The sequence below is a fragment of the Callospermophilus lateralis genome, chromosome 20 (assembly GCF_048772815.1).
Source record: "Callospermophilus lateralis isolate mCalLat2 chromosome 20, mCalLat2.hap1, whole genome shotgun sequence".
In the NCBI taxonomy this organism is placed as follows: Eukaryota; Metazoa; Chordata; class Mammalia; order Rodentia; family Sciuridae; genus Callospermophilus; species Callospermophilus lateralis.
Window position 1 is genome coordinate 11,341,407 of NC_135324.1, and position 12,743 is coordinate 11,354,149.

The 12,743-nt window shown below is 39.7% G+C and overlaps 1 protein-coding gene across 3 annotated transcripts in view; it reads left to right on the forward strand.

The window, feature by feature from the left end:
- Positions 1 to 11,903, forward strand: part of Sumf1 (sulfatase modifying factor 1) — an 80,055-nt gene extending 68,152 nt beyond the window's left edge. Inside the window, exons 8-10 of one of the 3 annotated variants that reach the window (XM_076841045.1) lie at positions 428 to 487; positions 3,492 to 3,561; positions 10,801 to 10,917. In XM_076841045.1, the coding sequence (XP_076697160.1) occupies positions 428 to 487; positions 3,492 to 3,561; positions 10,801 to 10,814 (144 nt within the window). In that variant the 3' untranslated portion in view covers positions 10,815 to 10,917. Of the gene's footprint in view, positions 1 to 427; positions 488 to 3,491; positions 3,562 to 8,051; positions 8,226 to 10,800 lie in introns of those variants that run through there. The other 2 variants (XM_076841044.1, XM_076841046.1) reach the window with 2 other exon arrangements.
- Positions 11,904 to 12,743: the final 840 nt, after the last annotated feature.

The window sequence follows — 12,743 nt, forward strand, 5'->3', positions numbered from 1 at the left end:
CAATGGGTTTATTGGGTATTGCAGAGTGGAATTATAACAACATATAATGCAAAAAATCTTGCCTTCTGGTTGAACAAACCAATTATAATGCAGGATAAATTTGCATGTCAGTATTGAGAAGGCAAGAGATGTTTCCAAAGGGCTTTGTACCCAGGCATCTAGGCTAGAAATGGGATTAGAGAGGGGATTGCTCCCTATAGTCACAAAGACTTCATCAAAGAGTGGGAACTTGACATGCAATTTAGAAGACAGTGGGAGGGCATTTGGGAAGGTGTGAGGATACAGGTGCAATGCCCAGGTAGAAATAAATGCATATGAAGAGTTGAAGTAAACTCAAGATGGCCAGATGAACCCAAATGGACTCTCTACTGTGTGAGGGGCACCCATGTTGTCTGGACTAACAGAGTTTTTTTCTCTTTATCCTTAGAAAGGCCCTCCTTCTGGGAAAGACCGAGTGAAGAAAGGTGGTTCCTACATGTGCCATAAGGTAAGTATGTTACTACGTTTTGTTTTGGCAGTTTATGGATCCATTATAGAAATAGCCCCAAACTCACTTTTGCTCATACATACCTATCCCCACTGAAACCAGAACACAAGTAGGAGAGTTGTGTCAAGTTTGGTCACAGGCATGGGGAGAAGTGGCAGAAGCAGAGGTAGAGGTTTTTAATGCCTATTAACCAAATGCTATAGGAGGCCTTTGATGTCCCACGTGTCAAGGTGGGCTTAGTACATTTTCTCGCCTGCAAGTTCTACAACTACATCCTTAATATTTGAGCCTTCTATAAATTTCTCTGATAGGATTTGGGTGAGAGTTTTAAGTGGGTGGTGTTCGAGGAATACCAGAATAGAAGCACCCCAGATGTAAAGATGTGTCTTGTGAGATAAGTGTCATTCTGTCGTTTTGTTTGAGAGCACATCTGCTGATTTGGCTTAATTTCATAGTCCAAGCTGACAGTTCTTGGTTAGTCTGAGTGACTTTGTGTTTTCTTGGGTAAACTTGGTGAAGCATTTTGAAATCGAATCCTATCTCCTCCCTTTTTTTCTTCAAGTCATAGAATTTTAGCTTCTATCTCTGTCCCTATAAGAAGATGGTTATTGCTAAGAAGCTTTGCACAGTAAGTTACTCAAGACAGGCTGTTAGAGACTTAAAACTACCTATAATGGCTCTAAATTAAGTTACTAATTTGATAATGGAAGCACTAGCAAACTTTGCCCTGAAGTCTTAGCGCTCAAACTTTATTTCACTTTGGAATCACCTGAGATCTATTAAAAAGTGATGATGCCTGCCCCCAACCCCACAGACCTCATCTAATTTGATTTTTCTGGGGTGTGACATAGATACCAGGATTTTTTAAAGCTTTCTAGGCATTGAAAATCTACAGCAAAGGTTGGGAACTGCTGTCCTAAAGAGAATCTCTCTAGATTATTACAGGTGTGAGTTTGCAGTAAATGTGCCTTCTGCATTTTAACTTAGAATTTTTTTAATATTTATTTTTTAGTTTTTTAGGTGGACACAATATCTTTATTTTATTTTATTTTTTATGTGGTGCTGAGAATCGAACCCAGTGCCTCATGCATGCTAGGCAAGCACACTACCACTTGAGCCACATCCCCAGCCCCTAACTTAGAATTTTAATCCATTGATTCAGGTGGAAGTTCATAGAATTGACTTCAATATATTCTTTACAACTACAATTATAACAAGAAGCAGACATTTTTAGCTTCATAAAAGCCTTTTTATTTTATTTGTTTATTTATTTTTGAGATGGGTGTTCCTCTATATAGCCCAGGCTGGCCTCAAATTTCTGGGCTCAAGTGATCCTCCTGCCTTAGCCTTCTGAATAGCTGGGACTATAGGTGTGTCCACCTTAAAATCCTGTTTTTAATTTAAAATTAAAAGCTTCACCACATGTGTTCTAATATATTTATTTGTTTGTATACATATCACAGTCTTTAGTTCCAGATTGTTTATCTTATTAAAATTGTTACTACAAGTATATTTAGTCTTCTTGTTGGGGAATCAGACTTTCATGGAAAACAGGTGAATGTCTCTTTGTAGTACTAGTCTCAAAACCCGAAAACCACCAGTTATGTCTCTGACACATCTGGCACTTTTCTTAATTGAGAGTCTATTTAATCTGAATAATTAGGAACCAGATTATTCTATCAAGAATCAGTAGGGAAGATTAAGATTATAAAACAAGCAAACATTTTAAACAAGTAAATAACAGTAAAATATATCAGTTCCATGTTCTTCCACTGAATTACATCCCCAGCCCCGCAGCTGACTTTTTAAAATATCTTATCTTCAACCTTGCTAAACTCTTCTATTAGTTCTAGTAGTGTTTTTATGGATTTTATTAGATTTTTTTTTTACAAAAGTGATCATATGATTAGTGAATATAGACAGTTTTCATTTTTAATCTGGATGCCTATTATAATTTTTTTCTTGTATATTACATCATCTAGAATTTCTAGGATAATATTGAATAGATATGGTAAAGCAGACATTTATACACATCTCATTCTTGATCTTGGGAAATAATGTTCAGATTTTTTTTAAATAAGGCATGGTATTAGCTCCAGTTTTTTCATGATGTTCTTTATTAGAGTGAGAATGCTTGTTTCTGTTCCTAGTTTATTTGTGTTGTTTTGTTTTTGTTTTAAATTAGCAATAGATGTGAATTAGCAATGGATGCTTTTTCTGCATCTATTGAGGTAACTGTCTGGTCTTTTCCTTATGTTAATATGATGGCTTATACTAATTGATTTTTACTTATTAAACTCTACTTACATTCCTGGGATACATCCCACTTTGTCATGGTGTGTTATCCTTTTTATGTAGTTTGGACTCAGTTTGCTAACATGTTGACCATTTTTGCATCTAGTTTGTGGTTTGTATAGGTCTGTTGTTTTCTTCTGATATCCTTATCTGGTTTTAGTACAAGGAATTGCTGTGTTCATAGAGTGAATGAACTCTTTATTTCAGAAAGAGTTCATATAAAATAATATTTTTTTCTTCTTGAAATGTTTGATGAAATTCCCCAGTGAAGATATTTGGGCCTGGAGTTGTGTGTCAGTCTTTTTTTTTTTCATTACGATAATGAAATACCTGAGGCAGACTAACTTTTAAAGAAAAGATGTTTATTTTGCCTTATGGTTCTGGAGGTCCAAGGTCAAGGGGCCATATCTGGTGAAGGCCTTCTTACTGGCCCAGTTCTGAGTGGTGCAGGGCATCCAAAGGCAAGATATGGGGGTCTATATGTGGGGCATATCTGTGTGTGTGCTGGTCTTTCTCCTCCTTCTTATAAAACCCCCAAATTTAATCAGGGGTCTCTACCTAATGACATTATCTAATCCTAATCACTCTCAAAGGCCCCACCTCTAAATACTAGAGGGATTAAATTTCCATCTTTTTTTTTTTTTTTTTTTTTTTTTTTTAAAGAGAGAGGTGAGAGAGAGAGAGAACTTTTTTGATATTTATTTTTCAGTTTTTGGCGGATACAACATCTTTGTTTGTATGTGGTGCTGAGGATCAAACCCTGGCCGCACACATACCAGGTGAGCGTGCTACCGCTTGAGCCACATCCCCAACCCCAAATTTCCATCTTCTTAATACCTTACAATGGGGATTAAATTTCAACACATGAAGTCTTGACGGACACTAAAACCACATTCAAACCATAACAAGTTGTTACTATAAATTTATTTAATAGATGGGTTATATAGTGTGTTTCTACTCAATTAAGTTCTGATAAGTTGTAATTGTAAAGAAATTTGTCCATTTTATTCAAGTTATTGAATTAATTGGCACAATATGCCTTTTAATTGTGGTATTTAGGTCAGTTATATTTATTGTGATTATTGATATGGATGATTTAAATGTGCTTTCTTGATATTTGTTTTTCTCTTTGTCTCATCTGTTTTTTGTTACTTTTTTCTTGTTTGTCTTTTTTGGGCTAATTAATTTTTATCACTCTCCTTTGATTTATTAGCTAGAAGTCTTTGTTTAAAATTAGTGGTAAGCCAGGTGTGATCTGTAATCCCAGTGGCTTGGGAGGTTGAGGCAGGAGGTGCACAAATTTAAAGCCAGCCTCAGCAACTTAGCAAGACCCTAAGCAACATAGCAAGACCCTGTCTCAAAATAAAATATAAAAAGGACTGGGGATGTGCCTCAATGGTTAAGTGCCCCTAGGTTCAGTCCCAGTACCAAAAATAAATTAATTAAATAAAAAATAGTTGTGGATTTAAAGTTTTTATTTATATAACTTAAACTTTTCATAGTCCACCTGAAGGGTAAGTTTTACTTTAGTCAGGCTCAGAGTGATGGGAGTATCCTCAGAAGAAGAGAATAGAGAATGACAAAACTTAGTGGAATCACAGCCTTTTCCAGAGAAAAATGGCAATACCATGATCTTGGCCAGTAAATTGTACATAATATAGGTTTTTGTGGTTATTTCAATGAGTTTAGGAAAACAGCAGTGTTAGCCTTTCCACTAGATTGAGTGGCAGCTTTTACAAAATGATTAAGAAATGAATTATGGAATTACATCTGGGTTGGAGATCCACAATGGTTGCTTGCTAGGTATGTGGCCTCGGGCAAATTCCAATCTTCATTTTCCAATTTGGAAGAGGCACATCATAATCACAGTCACTCACTCTGAGGTTTTATGAGAAATAAATGGGACAGCATATCTAAGTACTTGGTAAAAGTTTAGTAATATTTAGTGCCAGAGGAAACCAAACACATGCTGGGGAGTGGGTTGGCAGAGCTCCTTCTGCAGAAGGGTGCCCTCCCAAGGGGAAACCAGGGAGCAAGCACGCCTGCGCAAGCAGTCCACCAGGGTTTACCCTAATGAGGTACTGCCCCTTGCTCCTGATAGGAAGAGTTTGGGGGTACAGTCTACACAATTAGCTAATTTGGGGTGGGCATGGACCAGGGCCTAGTTGTGATTAGGTACCTGTTAGAGAATTTTTTAAATGGCTCCATTGTGATCACATGATTCCTTAATTTAAGATGGCTCCATCTGACATTTCCCTAATTTAAGATTACTCCACCTGGGAAACAGTAAATATGACTTTGTTGCATTGCAGGTTTAACTTTGATAAAAAAGAAAACATAAATCTTAACAGTCTTAGCTACTTGGGAGGCTGAAACAGGAGAATCTCAAGTTTAAGGCTAGCCTGTGCAATTTAGTGAGACCCTATCTTGAATTAAAAAATAAAGAGGGTTGAGGATTCAGTTCAGTGGTAGAGTGGTTGCCCTCCATGTTCAAGACCTTGGGTTCAGTCTCCAGTAAACACACACACACACACACACACACACACACACACACACACACATGTATGCACACACACGTTACTCCTCTCATCTTTATCCTGAATCATTATCTTTATTATAATTAAATTGTTTTACCCCTTCTGTTTTGAAGAAGGAACCAAAACCAAACTCCTAAATAGTTAGAATTCTAGAAATATTGTCATGACATAGCTGACAAATCAATAAAAGAAAGGAATTCAATAAGAAGGAAGAACAATATAATTTACTTTTTAATATCACCTTGCTTAGAGCCAGGCTCTGTGCTGGGCTTCTAATCCCAGCTGCTTGACAGGGACTCAAGGCCAGCTTGGGCAACATAGTCTCAAAAAGCAAAGCAAAAGAGAGAGAGGAGAAAAATTACCTCTCACAGAAGATAGCTTACTTTTGATCCTGGGCCACAGCTAGTTTGCCTGGGAAAGTGAACTCTGATGACCTCCATAACTTTCTGAAAATCTGTTGAAAGTACAACTTTAGTGAGGAGATGAGGGCATAGAAGCCGTGATGCAGCAGAATGTGAGTTAGGAGCAGAGGTAGGGATGGGATTCAGTTGGCTAGAATCCTGGATCCATGTTTGTGAAGCAGTGTGACCGTAGGGGGACACTGTTAACATTCTCAACCTCCATTTTTCCTCTTGTATATAATGCAGATACAAATAATTCCTTCCTCATAGGATCATTGAGAGGATTACTTGAGTGAATACATTTGAGGTTATTAGAGCAGTTCTCATAGTAGGTATTTGAGAAATACTAGTTTTGTGGTTGTTGGTGGTGTTAGATTGAACCTCTGGGGTCTTCAGAGCAGTCCATGAGGAAATGCTTACCCACCCACCCACCAAGATGGTGAGCGAAGGAGCTGGTCTGGTGTCAGTCAGAAGAGCTGTAGGTGGGAAATCCAGAGACCTGGGTGGTGGGGCATGGTTCCCTAGAAGGTTTTATTCAAGACGTGCTGCAATTACCTTAAAAATAACCTTTCCCTCATAAGAGCAATATTATGGTCCCACTTGACTACAGAGCCCTAAGGCTGCTAAGTCATTATCTTAAAGGGATTGATTTTCTGAGTCCAAGGTCAAATTCTTAGCACAGATATGGAGACCAATTTCACAGAGTAATTAGCTATGTTGATGAAATGGGGCTGAAACAGGCCCTTCCTACTACTCCTGTTCTTAATTAATAGAATGACCCATTTTTCAGCTACCTTTTAAAAGTGAAAGTGCTAAAAGTAGAGTTAGGATAACCAAGAAAGAGCAGTGAGGGCATTTATAATCAGGCCATTTACTCTTCTAATTGTCTGCTCTATTAGTTGCTGGTTATTAACATTTAAAATGAACAGCGTATTAATAAATATTTGCAGAGTGAATGAGTGCATTTGAAATGGAATGATGGTGGGAATTGACTCTTCACAGGCAATGAACCTGGGCTCTCAAGGTTTATTGCAGTGAGACTTGTTTTTAGGATTAAGTTCTTCACTGTTCTTTTTTTAAGCTTTTCTTTATATTAGCAAAAATTTTTTTGCATAAACATGGGAAAATGAATATAAAGATAAAAATGAATATAATAAAAATCATCCATCTTCTTCCTAAAGAAATCAATTGATAGTTTTCTACTATTGATGGTATTCTTTTCTTTTTATTTTTGTAGTGGGAATTGAACCCAGGGGTGCCTAACCACTGAGCCATATCCCGAGCCATTTTTATTTTTCATTTTGAGATAGGGTCTTGCTAAGTTGCTTAGGGCTTCGCTAAGTTGCTGAGGCTGGCTTTGAACTTTCGATCCTCCTGCCTCAGCCTTCAGAGCCCCTGGGATCACAAGTGTGTGCCACTGTGCCCTGCCATTTGATGGTTTTCTGTCAAACTTTTTATGTACTTTTTTTTTTTAAAAATGAAGGAATTATTTTTCCTTCAAATATGCCATGGTAGAAGTTTTTTTTTTTATCTATCACAGATTTTCTTTTTTTCTACGGCACGGCTGGAAAATCTTTCTCAACACAGTGCTCTGGATGAGTACTAATAGTTCTTCAGAGTTCTCAATCTTGGGTTTTGTAGTACATGGGCATAGACCCATTCAACAGAAATCAGAGTCTTATATCATAGCATTGGAGATACCACTCAGCTTTGCCATTGATGGAAAAATAAAACTTTCCCACAGTCAAACACAGCATCTCTAAGGGCTGACGAAGAAAAGCTGGCCAGTGCTTCCCTTGTCTTTGCGAGGAGAAGGTGACCCAAGAAGTCAGATAAGACAAGCAAAGTGAGTTTGTGTGATCAAGAGTGTTAGTAACAGTTATAAGGACTTCATCTGCCTAGTGCTTTACATGATTTTGTAAAGGTAAAGGTGAGGTGTGTTAACAATTCTGGGAATAGCTCCATTTTATCAGTGAGGGAACCGATCCTGGAAGGCTCTGCCTAAGGTTAAATATTAAGGAGCTTTGGATTTTGCCCTTGCTGATGAGTAAATCAGCAAAATATAAGTTCACCACAGTTTTCATTTCTACCAAATCCAAGCTCCTCTCTGTGCTGAGAGTAGTGTAAGGTGACTCTGTCCTTTTTATCCACCTGCATTTCCTGCCTCTTATCATTACCTATCTTTGTACCAGTCATGGCTATCCCCATTCTCCAAGCCTTTGGGCAACTCAGCTCATGTGCCACAGCCTCAGCACTCTTTCCAGAACACCAGGTCAGGCTGCCCCTATCACTCTCAGTCCTCTCTCCCTGTTTCTCTTTCTTTCTCTTTAGTTCAAGATGGACACAATACCTTTATTTTATTTATTTATTTTTATGTGGTGCTGAGGATCAAACCCAATGCCTCACACGTGCGAGGCAAGTGCTCTACCCCTGAGTCACAGCCCAGCCTCCGCCTCACTTTCTTCAGAGATGACATCTGCCAGAAATAGTCTTGGGTTTATCAGTGTTTTATTATCCAGCCACTCCCTGTGGAAGGTCCCTGATAACAGGTATCTTGTTTGTCTTACTCTGATTATATCCCTCATGCCTAAAATAGCATCCAGCATATTAGAAGCTGTCATATATTTAATGAATAAATAAAGCATGCTGTGACTTGGCCAGGTTATGGTCTTGCTGTCATCTTCTTAATTTGCCTGACATTTTTCGTTTTCATGCTTCTGTCATTGTTGATTCCACTTACTCTTTCTTCCTTCCTCCTTTCTAAATCCTATAAATCAGGGCCACTCACAGTGTGCCCCATGAAGAAGCTTGTTACAAATGCAGATTCATGGGCCCCACACCAGACTTAGGAAATCAGAATCTCTTGGTGTGTGGCGTAGGAACCTCTATGTTAAACGAGTACTCTGGGCTGTTCTTGTGTGTCCCAAAGTCAGAGAACTGTTGTTGCAATCATATATGTCCCACCTTGGTCAAGAATTGCCTTCCACAAATATTGTAGTATTGCCTCTCCTGACTTCTGCAAGGCCAGTTCTTTCACCCCTGTGATGAGGTGGTGTAACCCGAGCGAGCGTGTTTGGCAGCTGTGCTCTTTGTTTCCTAACCAGCCTGTGCTCTCTAGGAGACTGGACTGGGCCTTGGCTTGGATCTCATCTCTCGGTGCATACAGTAGGCGATCAGGAAATGCTGGATTGTTTCTCAACACAATGTGACACAATCACAGGGAAGGAACGTCAGAGTTCTCTGCCTGCCTGTCTCCCCTGGAACTTGATCCTTGATGCAGTGTGGCTGCTGGCACCCTGGGGTATCTGTGGGAGCTGTTGTGTCCCCGCAGCCCATGGGTAGAACCCGCGTGGAGTGAGGTTTCTGCTGTGTCCCCTCATGTGGCCACCTCTCGATGTCTGAGAGCTTCCATGCTGCTGGGGTCAAACAGTGATAGATGCCTTTCATTTTTTATTATTTTAAGTACTTTTTAAAATTCATTGTTCCTTTGTCTACCTGAGGTAATATATCATATTCCTCTCTGGCCACAAAGAAAATGAGAAGATTAGTCACTATTGTTTTTCTGTCTCTAGAACAGAAAGCAAATGTCTTTCTTTTTATGGTGGAAGTGCTCTAAATAACTGCTCTGTCAACTTCAGAGATAATTTTTATGAAGATGAGAAGCCTTTGACTTTTGTGAGAGAAGAGAGAATAATAGAGATTTTTTTTTTAACTATGCATGCCGACCTATTTTCCTTTCCACAAATTATCTCTTTTGCATGAGTTCCATGGTTCTTGTGCAGAGTCTTGACCCAGCTGGCAGGGACTGGAGATTGACCCCGTCAGTTCAGAATTTGTGCTCATGATGTGCAGGATGGCTAGTTTATTTTTACAGTTATGTTGGATCACAGAACAATCCCAGTTTTATGTCTAGTTATATTTGGAATCGGGGAGCTTTTGAAGTGTTTGTATCAAGTGATCTATCCTCATTCCCTGAATACCTACTGTGTGCTGTCCTGAATGTGTGTGTGTGTGTGTGTGTGTGTGTGTGTGTGTACATTGCAGGACCTGTGTGTTGTATGGTGGGAAAAGAGGGTGGTACCCTTCCTTCCAGGGGTGCAGAATCTTGCTGGGGAGGCAAGCATGCCATACTTAGACCTGAGTTGGAATCTTACTTCCTTTGTCAACTCTGTCATCTTGAATAACTTGTTCAGTGTCTCCAGACTTTGTAATCAAATGAAATAACAGAGGAATACACCCAGCACCTTGCCTGGCATGTACTCGGTGCTCAGTGAGTTTGTGTGTCTTTATGTACTTGTACCTTGCTGTTCGCAATTTATACATAAACAAAACACACAGACAACTGTATAGCTCCATGAGTTACTGTAATTTCAATTTCACAAGGATTTTTTTTAAAGCAATGTTTCCCCACAGGCTTGCTTGTCTGTGGTATTCCTAAGCTTGCTAATTTTTGGCAGTCTGTTGGCTTGTAAGTGATGTTGTCATGTTGTTCTTAATGTTTTCTTGATTGCCATTTGTCTTTATTATTATAATGTCAAAACTAATATATGCATACTATAGGAAATTTGAAACCCCATTGCTCAAATGTAGGGACCTCACATATAGTAGTGTGTTCTAAGTCTTCCAGTTGCCCTCCACTTTGGCTTCTGTGTTTATACAGATGGAGGGTCAAACCATATATACCGTTTAGTGTTCTTTTTCATTTAACATCACAGCATGAGAATTGCAGTGTAATTAATTGCATAAGAACACATTTTCAGTGGCTGCTGACTCTCCTATCAGTGTGCCATAAGTTACCAAGGGTGTACAGTTTTCTTTTTTGCTGTTATGAGTAATGATGACACCAGCTTCTTTGTTTGATGTGTGTGTCACAAGGTCAATGACACTGGTGGATGAGGTTAACTGGAGCAGGCTGCCCTTTGCAGAGCATGCCCAGCAAGCATCGCGAGGGAGCTTTGTGGGGAAATCCAGCTGCGGGTGGCATTGCTTGTCCACAGCTGGTGCCTCTGTGCAGTTCAGAGCCCTGAGCCCTAAGTCGAGGGTTCCAGAAGCACTTACCTCACCTCTTCTCTCTGCACAGACCTACTGCTATAGGTATCGCTGTGCCGCACGGAGCCAGAACACACCCGACAGCTCTGCCTCCAATCTGGGATTCCGCTGTGCTGCCGACCGCTTGCCCGCCAGGGACTGACAGCCAAGAAGAGCCTTCCCAAATCCAGGAAGTCGGTTTCTCACCTGCACTCGGCTTCCTTCAGAACTTTGAACAGTCTTGTGCAAAGAATTCCCACCCCAAGATGGAGGTGGGTGACATATCTGCCCAGTGGCCAAAGGAACTGTTTTGCAAGACCAAATCGCTGGCTTGTGTCAGCACATGCGCTTTATGGTGTGGTGCATCTTGACAGATCATTGCTGTGTGTTACTCTTGAGAGCCTTTTAAATAAGAGGAAGGGGAGAGCAGGGGCCTTGCACTGAGCTTCCGGAGGCCTGTGTCCTACCCTGGCTCCATTACAGGGTTAGATCCCGGGGCCAACAGTGCATGCCTAGGTCTGCGTTTCCTCACGTATTGAAGGAGAGGATGGACAACATCATCTCTGAGGTTCTCAGATTCTGTGAGTGGTATCAGATTCTACCATTACTGCATAGTGAAAATTTATGACAGATTATTTTTTAGCTATTTTTTTTCTGTGTGTGAACCTGGGGTGATACTAATCATGTAAAGTAAGAGTTCTAAGTATTATTTTCAGAAGAGGGTGAGGGGGGTGAGTTGTTTATATTCACACTGCACTTTGTTTTTCCAAGGAAATCGGTGTCTTTTACATTGTTATGATGAATCCCACGTGGACCAGCGATGGTATGTTACTGTTCAGTACTCTGAACCAGGAATGTCCGTGGGTGACTCCACTGTGCTTTATCTTTTAATATTAAGTGCCTTTGGCTCAGAGGGGCAGTTATAAGCCCTATTTACCCCTCTCTCCAAAGCCTCTGGTGAATGTGAAATATGTACTAAATGGGGAAACCTGTTTAACTCTGGGTATAGAAGAAGAAAGAGACCTTGGATTAACCATATCCAGGGCATGCTGTATTTTGTAACAGAGAACTGGGAAATCCTGGTGGTTATGGAATATCAGATGCTCGAATCATGTTCTGTGTCAAATAAACTGGTGTCCACCACGTCAGAGTTCACTCTCCTTGGTTCCTTTCCTCATTCCCTACTTTGTTTTTCTTTAAAGAAACAACTTTGTGTATTTTATTTCCTAGAAAACTTTCCCACCTGCATATATTTCTTGCATCATTATATTTATAGTGAGTATATTTTGACTTCTTCTCTTGTCCATTAGCTAGTTGTTAACTTTGATATATGGGCAATTGATGACAATTTTTATTCCAAAAAGCAAGGCTGTTTTGCCAGGAGCCATACTATGATCTTACTTCTTAATGCCACTGTAGATAGTGCAAATCCAAGGCCAATGCCTCAGTCGGTCGTTCTGTCAAACCCAGTAGTTGTTTCACTTCCAGGACAGTTCCTTGTCTTAGAGGGATGCTTCCAACCTCAGGTCCCTGTTGTTAGAATCCATCCAAGTCTCTTAGTCCTAGGGATCCCCGAGAGCTCATCACTTGAAGGAAAAGCTTGTTTTTATGTCAGTTTTCCAAAAGCAACTCAAGTCACATTCCTAAGTGTTTACATGTGGTTGCTACCTTGTGCATAACCTTGTAAGGCATTGAAACTTTTGTCTTGAACAATCTTGAACAATGTCTATTTAGCTACATTTGTTGGTCAGTTGTTTTGTGGATATAAAGTGTTTCTCTGTGAACTTCCAGGAATCGATGATTAATCCCAGGCAAAAGGAAGAAACAAAGAAACCTTGGTAAAAAGTAGCTAATGTAGGAGTGAAGGTATTTTATTCTCAAAGTCACCACTACGATTGTACAGTTTCTGTTTTTACTTGTTACCTCCCACCTGCATTCATTTCTTACAGTATTATATTTTTAGTGAGCATATTTTGACTTCTTGTCTTGTTAATT